Source organism: Electrophorus electricus, chromosome 22 (assembly GCF_013358815.1).
Source record: "Electrophorus electricus isolate fEleEle1 chromosome 22, fEleEle1.pri, whole genome shotgun sequence".
NCBI classification, from domain to species: domain Eukaryota; kingdom Metazoa; phylum Chordata; class Actinopteri; order Gymnotiformes; family Gymnotidae; genus Electrophorus; species Electrophorus electricus.
Genome location: NC_049556.1, coordinates 7,618,904 through 7,634,173, shown reverse-complemented (window position 1 = coordinate 7,634,173; position 15,270 = coordinate 7,618,904). Strand labels below are relative to the sequence as shown.

The window sequence follows — 15,270 nt, the reverse complement described above, 5'->3', positions numbered from 1 at the left end:
AATAAATAAATAAAATAATAAAAACGCTATAGAAGTGGCTTGTGAGTGAGTCAACATGTTGGTGGTTCCTAGTTGTTGCTTTTGAAGTGTAATGCTGTTAGCAGCTGGTGAGGGGTGCCGTACTGCAGAAAACCTGAATAAAACCTGCTGAGCAGGTTGCTCAACTCTTGGTTGAATATCTATTCACAGCTACCTTAACGCTTTGCATAACAGTAATTGATATGTCTTCCTTATGCATATCACGCATTAGAATTATACTGCCACCCATCTGACTATATCAACCCGCGTATTGAGAACTACCTTTAGGAAGGTGAGCTATTTTTTCTAACAAGCACCAAACCCACAAGCATTATGCTAGCATATGCGTTTCTTGGGCGGTTTACCTTTAGATATGCCAACAGCCGAGATAATATATTAGCTAGGTGTGTGGCTGGTACACAAGAATTTATACTATAGTCTATAGTATAATATCTACAGAACAAATAACAAAAATAAAATTATTTGGTGGGTACCTGTTCACAATCTGTTAGTGACAGTATAATTTGTTTTAAAATCATTCTTACTTATGCTTAGGCTGGTGATGCTGCCACACTGAAATTGACACGGCTCTGAGTAATTAACCACTTAGCCCCCCCCCAATAAATTAACCCGGAAGTTAAATCAGTCCATAAATAATTAAATATCAACACAAAATGATTCCTTATTCATTAATAATACTAGTAACAACAGGGCAGTGTTGATTAAACCACTCATGTATCAACTTAGAAAGACTTTACTCATTTTCTCTAAACTGTATTTTAGACTGCTGAAAAAAGCCAGTCAAAATAGAATACAATCACAATTTAAAATGCTACTCAATGATTAATAGGCAGTTAAAATATTATAAAATATTATAAAAATACAAATGCAAATGCTTTCTGGCAGGTGTATAATAAATGATTCTTTCTTTCCTTCTTCTTATCAAGACTGTACTGTACACCAAACACTGTTTGAGGAAATCCAAGAGGACCATAAGAGAGCCCATCCACCCAAGCCACAGTAATCTGTCACTGCTGCCATCCAGGAATATGATTCAGAAGCATACAAAGCCAAAAACAGCAGGCTCAGGGTCAAATACCTCCTGCAGGTCATCAGGCTGCTGCATAGTCAGTAGTACTCCAACAAGGCCTGTACTCTGACATACACTCCCACCCTCTCAGATGCCACCTCTATTACTCTGCACCTTGTAGGAATGTCAAGCTAAATACCTTAGACAATAAAATGACATCTAATGATATCACTTCCACTGCTATCCCACTCATTCTGCACTGTCTCACATATACCGTTTACTCAGGGTTGTTTTTGCAATAGTGCACAGCATGTTTGATGAATGCATGATGCGTGCATGATATGTATGACCATGACTGTACCATTGTACTCTTTTGTTCTTTAGCAACCTGCATATAACTTCCGTCTTTCCCCCCCGGAGTTTGTCAATAGTATATTCACAGATATTTGTTAATTACTGCCAGAATGGAAAGAGTTCATACTTAATCTTTTCACACAATTATAACTCCCATGAACGACTGTTTTGATTTTGAAGAACCCATGTCTATTTTTCATTAATTGCTATAAATGAACCTGTGTAGTGTCACGATCAGTCCCTTCCACGTTCCGTGTTTTCCCTGTCATGTGTTTAGTTCCGTTCCATAGTTTCGTTTTGTTCTCACATTGATTGCGTACACCTGTCCCTCATTTGGAGTTCATGTATATAAACCCTGTTGTGTGCCCTAATTGTGGCTGTTCATTGTTTGGAGGTTTGATTGTTTGTTTTGTTGTTTCATTGTTTGAATTAATGTTTGATGGTTGTGTGTTTATCTTAGCCTTTGTCTTTCCTAGTCCTGAGTGTTCCCTTGCCTTAGTTATAGCCTGCTTCGCTAGTTTGTGTTTTTGTTTTGTAACGTTTCCTCGTACTCTCCATGTCACCACTGTGACCCTGGACCGTATTATCGACTCTGATTTTGGATTTGCCCCTATTAAATCTCTCTCCTCTCAGCACGTGTCCGCCTCCTTACCCCACAACGCAACCTGTAGATCCTGAGTGTGTTTTTTTGCCTTCTGACGTTGGTTTCATTCACATTCTGTGAGTGAAAATTCCCACAGTTTCATAATTGGAGTTTACTTTTAGTAGATATTGTGATTCTTCTAATGTTCTCCCAGTCACATTACCTTGAATAAGTTTACGGAGGCAGTAGTAGGATTTATTGGGAAACTGGTGGACGACACGATCCCAAGAATCACCATCAAGAAGTTTTCCAACCAGAAGCCCTGGGTGGACAGAACCATCCGCGAGGCTCTGAACTCTCGAACTGCTGCCTACAATGCGGGGATCATCAGCGGGAACATGGACGAGTACAAGTCTGCAGCATACGGAGTGCGCAGGGCGGTGAGGGAGGCGAAGCGGCGCTACGGGAAGAAACTAGAGACACAGTTCCAGCAGAGTGGCTCTAGATCCCTGTGGCAGGGACTACGGATGATCACGGACTACAGGAGCCCACCCTCTGGGCTGATGAGTGCGGATGAGTCTCTGGCGAACGAGCTGAATACATTCTTTGCTCGCTTCGAGACTACATCTAGCAGCGCTAATGCTCGCAGCACAAATGCCAACGGCGCTAGTGCTAACAGCGCCAATGCTAACGGCGCTAGTGCTAACAGCGCCAATGCTAACGGCGCTAGTGCAAATGGCACTATCGGCGCAGCCAATGGCACATGCGTGGGGCCCACCATAGAACAGCGCCCTCTCATCATCACGGAGAGTGACGTGAGGAGAGTGTTTAAAAGGGTGAATACCAGGAAGGCGAGGGGACCAGACGGTATCTGCGGGAGGGTCCTCAAAGCCTGCGCAGATCAGCTAGCCCCGGTATTCACCGACATCTTCAATCTCTCCCTGACGCTCGGTATTGTCCCGTCCAGCTTCAAGCGGTCCACCATCGTCCCCGTCCCGAAGAAACCTCGACCCTCCGACCTCAATGACTACCGCCCTGTCGCCCTCACATCAGTCGTGATGAAGTGCTTTGAAAAGCTAGTTAGAGACTTCATCACATCTTCACTGCCAGCCTCCACGGACCCACTGCAGTTTGCATACCGCCACAAACGCTCCACTGACGATGCGATTGCACATCTGCTCCACACTACACTGACTCACCTGGACGAAGGGAGGGGAAATTATGTTAAAATGCTATTTGTCGACTACAGTTCAGCATTTAACACTATCATTCCCTCCCTACTCACTACTAAGTTGGGAGATCTAGGACTGCATACATCCCTGTGCGACTGGATCTCCAACTTCCTAACAGACAGACCACAATCAGTACGGGTGGGCAACTGCGCCTCATCCACCCTCACCCTCAGCACTGGAGCTCCTCAGGGTTGTGTCCTAAGCCCCCTGCTCTACTCACTGTACACCTACGACTGCACAGCCACTTCCAGCTCTAACACCATTGTCAAGTTTGCTGATGACACCGTTGTCGTGGGTCTGATCTCGGACAACGACGAGAGGGCCTACCTGGAGGAGATTAAACACCTGGAAAACTGGTGCCAGGAAAATAATCTCCTCCTAAACGTCAGTAAGACAAAGGATCTGATCGTGGATTGCAGCAAGAAGCAGGAGCGGCACTACCAACCTGTGAGGATCAGTGGAACCACGGTGGAGAGAGTAGATAGTTTCAGGTACCTTGGTGTTCACATCTCGCAGGACCTGTCCTGGTCCCGCCATACCAGCTCCCTGGCAAAGAAGGCTCGTCAGCGTCTTTACCACCTCAGACGCCTAAGGGACTTCAGACTGCCCTCCAAGGTACTGCGGAACTTCTACACCTGCACTATCGAGAGCATCCTCACGGGGAACATCACAGTCTGGTTTGGAAATAGCACCAAGCAGGACAGACAAGCATTCCAAAGGGTAGTGCGTTCAGCAGAGCGCATCACTCACTCGGAACTTCCTGACCTGCAGACCACCTACTACAAGCGGTGCCAAACCAAGGCCAGGAAAATTGTGAAGGACCCCACCCATCCCAACAATAGACTCTTCTCTCTGTTGAGGTCAGGGAGGCGCTTCCGCTCCCTGAAGGCCAAGACAGAGAGGCTGAAGAGGAGCTTCTTCCCACAGGCTATTCGGGCCCTGAATCAGGGAAACTGAAACTGTGGGGACCACCACCACCACTACGTAACATGACTGTATATCTGTACATCTGTATATATAGATTTAGATTTATACTCAATTAACCTGTTACAACAACTGTAGATATGGTACTATACAATGGATCTGTACATTCTGTAGATTGTGTACATATATACTCAACCATATACATTGTACATTGTGTATATAATCATAATATACATATATTGTACATACATTGTTAATATATTTTTGTACATACATAGAATATATATTTATCTGTATATATATTTTTTTCTCTATGCACCCCTGGTTCTCTTCCTCAGTTTGGAGAGAGCACTCTCCACCATTTCACTGCGTGTTGTACTGTGTATGACTATGTATGTGACAAATAAACCGAACTTGAACTTGAACTTGAACATAACACAGGAGGCATCATTATGCTATTAAACTGAAACTGTAGAAATTAAAGGACAAGATTGCACCACAGTTAATTCTTTTATTGTACTACATTAGACATCGTCATACTTTCTTGATACACAAAATGGAGAAATTACAAAGTTATCAGTTAGGAATTGCTGTAGGTGCAGTATGAATGCATGCACACTGATTTTATAATTTAGAGCAAACATGGTAATAATTGTTTAAACCATTTCCTGAATGGAGGTTACCACAAAGCTGAGCTGAGGAAGGTGGAGGAGAGCAGATGCCCCACAAAGACGAAGAGACTCAGTGTAAGCTGCCAGTACTGTTACACAGATCCCCCTCACAGCACTTCATATCCATCACGTCATTTGTTGTATACATGAGTGTTGAAAGGCCTCCACACACTCTTGGTTGCACATCCACTCACGGTTACATTAACGCTGTACATAACCACTGAGTGAGAGACAGGACATTCTTGTTTTAACGTCAGTCAACGATCATCGCTGTGGGTAACAGCGTTCAAATCCTGTTTGGACAAGTACTCTATGCTATACCAATTAGGGTCCTTGTACAAGCCTCCTAAGACTTCACTTGCCTACCTCTGTAATATGACTGAAATTTGTAAGTTGCTCTGGATGAGAGTGTCTGACCTGTAAAATGTAAAATATCAAGCCCTTCAGTCAGGTGTGTTGGAAAGGAAAAAAGCACAAATTCATGAGTCTTTCAGGGAATAGCAGTGCGGGGTGCAATGGAGATGGAGTCATCCTAGCTGTGGTGGAGGCAAGGCCTCCAGTGACCAGTGTCTTTAAGATAGTTTCATCCTGAAGACAGGGTGCAGCAGAGGCAGCACACTGAAGAAGAGCATCCTCTTGTGAGCAAGGCATGAGAGGATGGACTGCTGAGGGGTCAGGTGCTGGAGGATCCTCCTTATGTGCACCAGGATGTTCAGATGTTTAACTGACTTCATGCATCCCAGGTTCTTGTGGTCAGTGATCACACTAAAAGGGTGCTTGGCTCCTTCTAACCAATGTCTCCACTCCTGGATTGTTAGATTTACCGCAAGTAGTACCATTCACCGGGTGTGTGGGAGTAAACGGCTATGAGATGGAGCTTCTGTTTGGGTCCTACACGCTGACACAACACTGCTCCTACCCCTGCTTCCGCAGCGTCTACCTCAAGTATAAAAGCTTTAGAAAGATCAGGTTGTTTGAGCAATGGAGCCATCATGATTGACTTTTTTAATGCACAGATGAGTGCCTCAGCAGCTGCAGCTTTGTGGGTGCTCCCTTTAGTAGAGCCATGAGGGGAGCAGCTATACAGCTACTATTCCTGATGAACCTTGTGTAGGATAGAGATAGGTATCTGCATAGAGGGAAGGTTAAGGGAAGGAGAGAGAAAAGGAGGGAGGGAGTTAGAGATCCAGTCAAAAGCACAGTTAATAGGGTGACAGCGTAAGCTTTTGGCAAGGCCCAAAGCTACTAATTCCACATTCCTGTCTGTTTTCCAGTTTCAGGCAGTAGCACTTGCTGAATGCAGGTCAGCAATGATGTGTTGTAAATCTTCAGTGCCATTTAAATGGCTGCTGGAAACTATTGGCTTGGCCGGTTTTGTTTTGGGATACAGTGCAGGTATCTGTTTCCAGTGCTTGGGAACAACCTGCAGATCCTCCCACTCCCACCCACTGCAGCCCTCCTATATATGAAGAGGGAGTCCTGCTCTTTTTCCACTGTCTCAGTCTCATCTGTTCCTGTACTGACTTCAGGGATACTAACTCTGCCGGACACCATGAACAAGATCATTGTCTATGAGCATATTAATTTTGAGGGTCTCAGCAAAGAGTTTACCTCCAATGTCTCCAACTTGGTTGAGCACTTTTTTAATGACACCATTTCCTCTTTGAAGGTGATTGGAAATCCATGGGTGGCTTACACAGATATCAATTTCAGTGGCTCCCAGGCTGTCTACGAAGAAGGAGAATACAACAGAGTGAATCCCAATGACAGCATTTCATCACTAGAGATGATTACAGATGACCTGACAAATCCTCAGATCACACTGTATGAACACTCGGCATACAGAGGAGGCAGCATTGTTCTTACCTGTGAGACAAACCTGGCCTATGGCTCTTTCAATGATACAGCTTCTTCTCACAAGGTGCAGAGAGGAGCCTGGGTCCTTTATGAGCATTCAAATAGAGGTGGCGCTATGATGGTGGCCAGAGCATCTTGTGATGTGCCTAACTATGGCTGGTTCAATGACAAAGACTCTCATGTGCGCCCTTAAACCCGGGTAGGTCCATTATAACAGCTGAGGTCCTCTGGGGCCAGAAGGAGGAACACGTGTCATCTGTTGTCATTGACACCCTGGATGGTCGGAATGATACAGATCATGAGCAAAACTTCTCCACGGAGCTGGATCAAGAGTACGAGCAGGCTGTCACTGATACCTTCAGCTTCCGCAACGAATCAAGCATCAGTTTGGGAGCAAAATTTGAGGTGAATGTGGGTTTAGTGAAGGCAGAGAGAAGCCTCAATTTGAGCAATACTTTCACAGTGGAGAAAGGAAGCAGCAACTCTAGAACAGAGAAGAAGGCTGTTCGTGTCAGCCTGCCAGCCAAAATCCCTACCCACACCAAGCTCACTTATATTTCATTCCTGTTAGATCAGATGTATACAAAGCTTCCATCACATTCCATACTATAGAATATACGTTAGGCATGTTTCCGCCCATCTGCAAACAAAATATTTGTGGAAGGTACAATTGGAGTGCATGCATTTGATTAATGGGGCATTTGCAATGATCTGTGCATAACTGCTGGTAACTGAATCATTATTTAAATGACAGCACAAATATGCTTTTATTTCCTTTTGAGTCTGTAATGTCTTTGTTTTAACAGATACATGTTTAGGCATGTGACCAGTTGTTTCTCAAGACTAGTGGACTGCAGGTGCTTTCACTGAACATTCTTGTTTTAAACGTCAATCAACGATCAGCGCTGTGGGTAACAGCACTCTGCCCCTGAGGGGGCATGGGGTTCAAATCCTGTTTGGACAAGTACTCTATGCTATACCAATTAGGGTTCTTGTACAAGGCTCCTAAGTCTTTACTTGCCTACCTCTGTAATATGACTGAAATTTGTAAGTTGCTCTGGACGAGAGTGTCTGACCTGTGAAATATCCAAGCCCTTCAGTCAGGTGTGTTGGAAAGGAAAAAAGAACAAATTCATGAGTATAGGAGCAACTCTGGGAAAATCGATTAATGCTGAATTTAAGGAGGCAGAAGATCTAATGCAGGTAGTAAACACGGTCTACATGAAAATATAAATGACATATGTATTTTACATACACTCATCATATGTTGGATATGCAGCAGTAGTGTAGTAGCTTTACTCTGTGGTCACAAAAAAAAATTGACTTCATTTACTATTATTATTTCCAGAGAACTTTTCAGGTGTGGGAACCTTTTCGTTCTCCAGGCTACTGGGATACCCAATAAAGAATCTGCGTGACTAGCCCTGATAAGAAAAGAATAAAATGCTTTTTCTCCCCTATCTCTCTTGTAATTTTGATATCTGCTGTGTCGTTTTTTTAAAACATGGCATAAATAATAAAAAGAATTATTTAAAAAATCTAAGGGTCTTCTATGATGATCATGCATTGACAACATGCACTCATAAATATGCTTTACATGCATTTATTGGATATTCTAAAAGGGTTATATTATTAGCAAAATGCTTTTTTTTTTGCTTTTCAATGTCATTTTTAGGGCACACTTGTATTTCATTCCTGTTAGATCAGATGTATACAAAGCTTCCATCACATTCCATACTATAGAATATACGTTAGGCATGTTTCCGCCATCTGCAAACAAAATATTTGTGGAAGGTACAATTGGAGTGCATGCATTTGATTAATGGGGCATTTGCAATGATCTGTGCATAACTGCTGGTAAATGAATCATTATTTAAATGACAGCACAAATATGCTTTTATTTCCTTTTGAGACTGTAATGTCTTTGTTTTAACAGATACATGTTTAGGCATGTGACCAGTTGTTTCTCAAGACTAGTGGACTGCAGGTGCTTTCACTGAACATTCTTGTTTTAACGTCAATCAACGATCAGCGCTGTGGGTAACAGCACTCTGCCCCTGAGGGGGCATGGGGTTCAAATCCTGTTTGGACAAGTACTCTATGCTATACCAATTAGGGTTCTTGTACAAGGCTCCTAAGTCTTTACTTGCCTACCTCTGTAATATGACTGAAATTTGTAAGTTGCTCTGGACGAGAGTGTCTGACCTGTGAAATATCAAGCCCTTCAGTCAGGTGTGTTGGAAAGGAAAAAAGAACAAATTCATGAGTATAGGAGCAACTCTGGGAACTCGATTAATGCTGAATTTAAGGAGCAGAAGATCTAATGCAGGTAGTAAACACGGTCTACATGAAAATATAAATGACATATGTATTTTACATACACTCATCATATGTTGGATATGCAGCAGTAGTGTAGTAGCTTTACTCTGTGGTCACAAAAAAATTGACTTCATTTACTATTATTATTTCCAGAGAACTTTTCAGGTGTGGGAACCTTTTCGTTCTCCAGGCTACTGGGATACCCAATAAAGAATCTGCGTGACTAGCCCTGATAAGAAAAGAATAAAATGCTTTTTCTCCCCTATCTCTCTTGTAATTTTGATATCTGCTGTGTCGTTTTTTTTAAAACATGGCATAAAATAATAAAAAGAATTATTTAAAAAATCTAAATCTTCAGTGCCATTTAAATGGCTTCTGGAAACTATTGGCTTGGCCGGTTTTGTTTTGGGATACAGTGCAGGTATCTGTTTCCAGTGCTTGGGAACAACCTGCAGATCCTCCCACTCCCAACCCACTGCAGCCCTCCTATATATGAAGAAGGAGTCCTGCTCTTTTTCCACTGTCTCAGTCTCATCTGTTCCTGTACTGACTTCAGGGATACTAACTCTGCCGGACACCATGAACAAGATCATTGTCTATGAGCATATTAATTTTGAGGGTCTCAGCAAAGAGTTTACCTCCAATGTCTTCAACTTGGTTGAACCCTTTTTTAATGACACCATTTCCTCTTTGAAGGTGATTGGAAATCCATTGGTCGCTTACACAGATATCAATTTCAGCGGCTCTTCTACGATGAAGGAGAATCCAACAGAGTCGAACACAATGACAGCATTTCGTCACTAGAGATGATCATAGATGACCTGACAAATCCTCAGATCACACTGTATGAACGCTCAGCATACAGAGGCAGCAGCATTGTTCTTACCTGTGAAAAAGTATTTTTTGTGAAAATCCAAAGTTTAGAAGCACTTTCATTTAAAGGATATTTGAACCAACCCTATATAGCTACAGCCTTTTCAGAAGTAACCCACAGTGACAATACGTAAAAAGAAAAAAGTGGCTATTTCAAAGGACCTATATCGGTTAAAGAATCCCTGCTACACTGATTAGTAAACAGGCTCCCCAAACACTTTCACTGATTTCACTGAGATCTGACAGTTATCAATTACATGGTCTCAACATTAATATTCAACATATTTCTGCAGTCCAACATGCAGCAAAACCTGACTTTCCAAATTCTTTTTTATGAATTAGGTTTATGGCCCATTTATTTTGTAACTGGACATTGGCAGATTCTCACCTAGCAAGATTGTGTTCCACTGATTTCTGTCATTTTTTCACCAGCTTTTTAAATTCTTTTTACAAGGTTAATTATTAGCTAGCTGACTTCTCACTCATTATACACAGAGTCCATAGCATGTGAGCAAACATATTCACAGTATATGTTTGTAACCTTTTGTTTATACTATAAGAGTAATGGAATTCTTAAACTCTTAGCTGGACAATTTGAGCTACAACCTTTGTGAAGGTGTGAGAGTGTAATGCAGAGTTGTCAAATTCAGTTGTGCCCACATTACATTCAGTTCAGTGTCAATGGAGCCAGACCAAAGAAGCATTTAAATAATATTCAGTAACACATCAGTAATATACACTATACTGTCAAAAGTATTCGCCCGTCTGCCTTCGCATGCATATGAACTAGAGTGACATCCCAATCTTAATCCATACGGTTTAATATGATGTCGGCCCACCCTTTGCAACTATAACAGCTTGAACTCATTTGGGAAGGTGTTCCACAAGGATTAGGAGTGTGTTTATGGGAATTTTGACCATTCTTCCATTTGACCATTCTTCTCATATGTTGGATATGCAGCAGTAGTGTAGTAGCTTTACTCTGTGGTCACAAAAAATTGACTTCATTTACTATTATTATTTCCAGAGAACTTTTCAGGTGTGGGAACCTTTTCGTTCTCCAGGCTACTGGGATACCCAATAAAGAATCTGTGTGACTAGCCCTGATAAGAAAAGAATAAAATGCTTTTTCTCCCCTATCTCTCTTGTAATTTTGATATTTGCTGTGTCGTTTTTTAAAACATGGCATAAAATAATAAAAAGAATAATTTAAAAATCTAAGGGTCTTCTATGATCATCAAGCATTGACAACATGCACTCATAAATATGCTTTACATGCATTTATTGTATATTCTAAAAGGGTTATATTATTAGCAAAATGCTTTTTTTGTGCTTTTCAATGTCATTTTTAGGGCACACTTGCATTTCATTCCTGTTAGATCAGATGTATACAAAGCTTCTATCACATTCCATACTATAGAATATACGTTAGGCATGTTTCCGCCCATCTGCAAACAAAATATTTGTGGAAGGTACAATTGGAGTGCATGCATTTGATTAATGGGGCATTTGCAATGATCTGTGCATAACTGCTGGTCACCGAATCATTATTTAAAGGACAGCACAAATATGCTTTTATTTCCTTTTGAGCCTGTAATGTCTTTGTTTTAACAGACACATGTTTAGGCAACTGACCAGTTGTTTCTCAAGACTAGTTGACTGCAGGTGCTTTCACTGAACATTCTTGTTTTAACGTCAATCAACGATCAGTGCTGTGGGTAACAGCACTCTGCCCTGAGGGGGCATGGGGTTCAAATCCTGTTCGACAAGTACTCTATGCAATACCAATTAGGGTCCTTGTACAAGGCTCCTAAGACTTCACTTGCCTACCTCTGTAATATGACTGAAATTTGTAAGTTGCTCTGAACGACAGTGTCTGACCTGTGAAATATCAAGCCCTTCAGTCAGGTGTATTGGAAAGGAAAAAGAACAAATTCATGAGTATAGGAGCAACTCTGGGAACTCGATTAATGCTGAATTTAAGGAGCAGAAGCTCTAATGCAGGTAGTAAACAGAGTCTACATGAAAATATAAATTACATATGTATTTTACATACACTCATCATATGTTGGATATGCAGCAGTAGTATAGTAGCTTTACTCTGTGGTCACAAAAAAATTGACTTCATTTACTATTATTATTTCCAGAGAACTTTTCCGGTGTGGGAACCTTTTCGTTCTCCAGGCTACTGGGATACCCAATAAAGAATCTGTGTGACTAGCCCTGATAAGAAAAGAATAAAATGCTTTTTCTCCCCTATCTCTCTTGTAATTTTGATATTTGCTGTGTCGTTTTTTTTAAAACATCGCATAAAATAATAAAAAGAATAATTTAAAAAATCTAAGGGTCTTCTATGATCATCATGCATTGACAACATGCACTCATAAATAAGCTTTACATGCATTAATTGTATATTCTAAAAGGGTTATATTATTAGCAAAATGCTTTTTTTGTGCTTTTCAATGTCATTTTTAGGGCACACTTGCATTTCATTCCTGTTAGATCAGATGTATACAAAGCTTCTATCACATTCCATACTATAGAATATACGTTAGGCATGTTTCCGCTCATCTGCAAACAAAATATTTGTGGAAGGTACAATTGGAGTGCATGCATTTGATTAATGGGGCATTTGCAATGATCTGTGCATAACTGCTGGTCACCGAATCATTATTTAAATGACAGCACAAATATGCTTTTATTTCCTTTTGAGCCTGTAATGTCTTTGTTTTAACAGACACATGTTTAGGCAACTGACCAGTTGTTTCTCAAGACTAGTTGACTGCAGGTGCTTTCACTGAACATTCTTGTTTTAACATGTCAATCAACGATCAGTGCTGTGGGTAACAGCACTCTGCCCCTGAGGGGGCATGGGGTTCAAATCCTGTTCGACAAGTACTCTATGCTATACCAATTAGGGTCCTTGTACAAGACTCCTAAGACTTCACTTGCCTACCTCTGTAATATGACTGAAATTTGTAAGTTGCTCTGAACGAGAGTGTCTGACCTGTGAAATATCAAGCCGTTCAGTCAGGTGTGTTGGAAAGGAAAAAAGAACAAATTCATGAGTCTTTCAGAGAATAGCAGTGCGGGGTGTAATGGAGATGGAGTCATCCTAGCTGTGGTGGAGGCAAGGCCTCCAGTGACCAGAGTGTCTTGAAGACAGTGTCATCCTGAAGACAGGGTGCAGCAGAGGCAGCACACTGAAGAAGAGCATCCTCTTGTGAGCATGGCGTGAGAGGATGGACTGCTGAGGGGTCAGGTGCTGAAGGATCCTCCTTATGTGCACCAGGATGTTCAGATGTTTAACTGACTTCATGCATCCCAGGTTCTTGTGGTCAGTGATCACACTAAAAGGGTGCTTGGCTCCTTCTAACCAATGTCTCCACTCCTGGATTGTTAGATTTACCGCAAGTAGTACCATTCAGCGGGTGTGTGGGAGTAAACGGCTATGAGATGGAGCTTCTGTTTGGGTCCTACACGCTGACACAACACTGCTCCTACCCCTGTCTCCGAAGTGTCTACCTCAAGTATAAAAGCTTTAGAAAGATCAGGTTGTTTGAGCAATGGAGCCATCATGATTGACTTTTTTAATGCACAGATGAGTGCCTCAGCAGCTGCAGCTTTGTGGGTGCTCCCTTTAGTAGAGCCATGAGGGGAGCAGCTATACAGCTACTATTCCTGATGAAGCTTGTGTAGGATAGAGATAGGTATCTGCATAGAGGGAAGGTTAAGGGAAGGAGAGAGAAAAGGAGGGAGGGAGTTAGACATCCAGTCAAAAGCACAGTTAATAGGGTGACAGCGTAAGCTTTTGGCAATGCCCAAAGCTACTAATTCCACATTCCTGTCTGTTTTCCAGTTTCAGGCAGAAGCACTTGCTGAATGCACGTCAGCAATGATGTGTTGTAAATCTTCAGTGCCATTTAAATGGCTGCTGGAAACTATTGGCTTGGCCGGTTTTGTTTTGGGATACAGTGCAGGTATCTGTTTCCTGTGTTTGGGAACAACCTGCAGATCCTCCCACTCCCACCCACTGCAGCCCTCCTATATATGAAGAGGGAGTCCTCCTCTTTTTCCACTGTCTAAGTCTCATCTGTTCCTGTACTGACTTCAGGGATACTAACTCTGCCGGACACCATGAACAAGATCATTGTCTATGAGCATATTAATTTTGAGGGTCTCAGCAAAGAGTTTACCTCCAATGTCTCCAACTTGGTTGAGCACTTTTTTAATGACACCATTTCCTCTTTGAAGGTGATTGGAAATCCATGGGTGGCTTACACAGATATCAATTTCAGTGGCTCCCAGGCTGTCTACGAAGAAGGAGAATACAACAGAGTGAATCCCAATGACAGCATTTCATCACTAGAGATGATTACAGATGACCTGACAAATCCTCAGATCACACTGTATGAACACTCGGCATACAGAGGTAGGAGCATTGTTCTTACCTGTGAGACAAACCTGGCCTATGGCTCTTTCAATGATACAGCTTCTTCTCACAAGGTGCAGAGAGGAGCCTGGGTCCTTTATGAGCATTCAAATAGAGGTGGCGCTATGATGGTGGCCAGAGCATCTCATGATGTGCCTATCTATGACTGGTTCAATGACAAAGTCTCTCATGTGCGCCCTCTAAACCCGGGCAGGGCCATTATAACAGCTGAGGTCCTCTGGGGCCAGAAGGAGGAACGTGTGTCATCTGCTGTCATTGACACCCTGGATGGTCGGAATGATACAGATCATGAGCAAAACTTCTCCACGGAGCTGGATCAAGAGTACGAGCAGGCTGTCACTGATACCTTCAGCTTCCACAACGAATCAAGCATCAGTGTGGGAGCAAGATTTGAGTTGAATGTGGGTTTAGTGAAGGCAGCGAGCAGCCTCACTTTGAGCAATACTTTCACAGTGGAGAAAGGAAGCAGCAACACTAGAACAGAGAAGAAGGCTGTCCGTGTCAGCCTGCCAGCCAAAATCCCTCCCCACACCAAGCTCACTGTGAATGTGGTGAGGAAGGAGGTGCAAGTGAAGGTCCCAGTCAAGCTGACCATCAACACAGGTTTCCTGAGTAAGGTGGAGTATGGTGAGTATAGGAGCAACTCTGGGAAATCGATTAGTGCTGAATTCAAGGAGGAGAAGATCTAATGCAGGTAGGAAACACGGTCTACATGAAAATATAAATTACATATGCATTTTACATACACTCATCATATGCTGGATATGCAGCAGTAGTGTAGTAGGTTTACTCTGTGGTCACACAAAAATTGACTTCATTTACTATTATTATTTCCAGAGAACATTTCAGGTGTGGGAACCTTTTCATTCTCCAGGCTACTGGGATACCCAATAAAGAATCTGCGTGACTACCCCTTATAAGAAAAGAATAAAATGCTTTTTCTCCCCTACCTCTCT

The 15,270-nt window shown here is 42.2% G+C and overlaps 1 protein-coding gene and 1 pseudogene across 1 annotated transcript; both read left to right on the top strand.

The window, feature by feature from the left end:
* The first annotated feature begins 6,364 nt into the window (after positions 1 to 6,364).
* On the top strand, positions 6,365 to 8,993 carry LOC118240659 (annotated as a pseudogene).
* A 5,005-nt stretch (positions 8,994 to 13,998) lies between these two features.
* LOC118240631 (epidermal differentiation-specific protein-like) lies at positions 13,999 to 15,003 on the top strand. Its single transcript, XM_035521644.1, has one exon. The coding sequence runs from the start codon at positions 13,999 to 14,001 to the stop codon at positions 15,001 to 15,003; it is 1,005 nt and encodes a 334-aa protein (XP_035377537.1).
* The last annotated feature ends 267 nt before the right edge of the window (positions 15,004 to 15,270 follow it).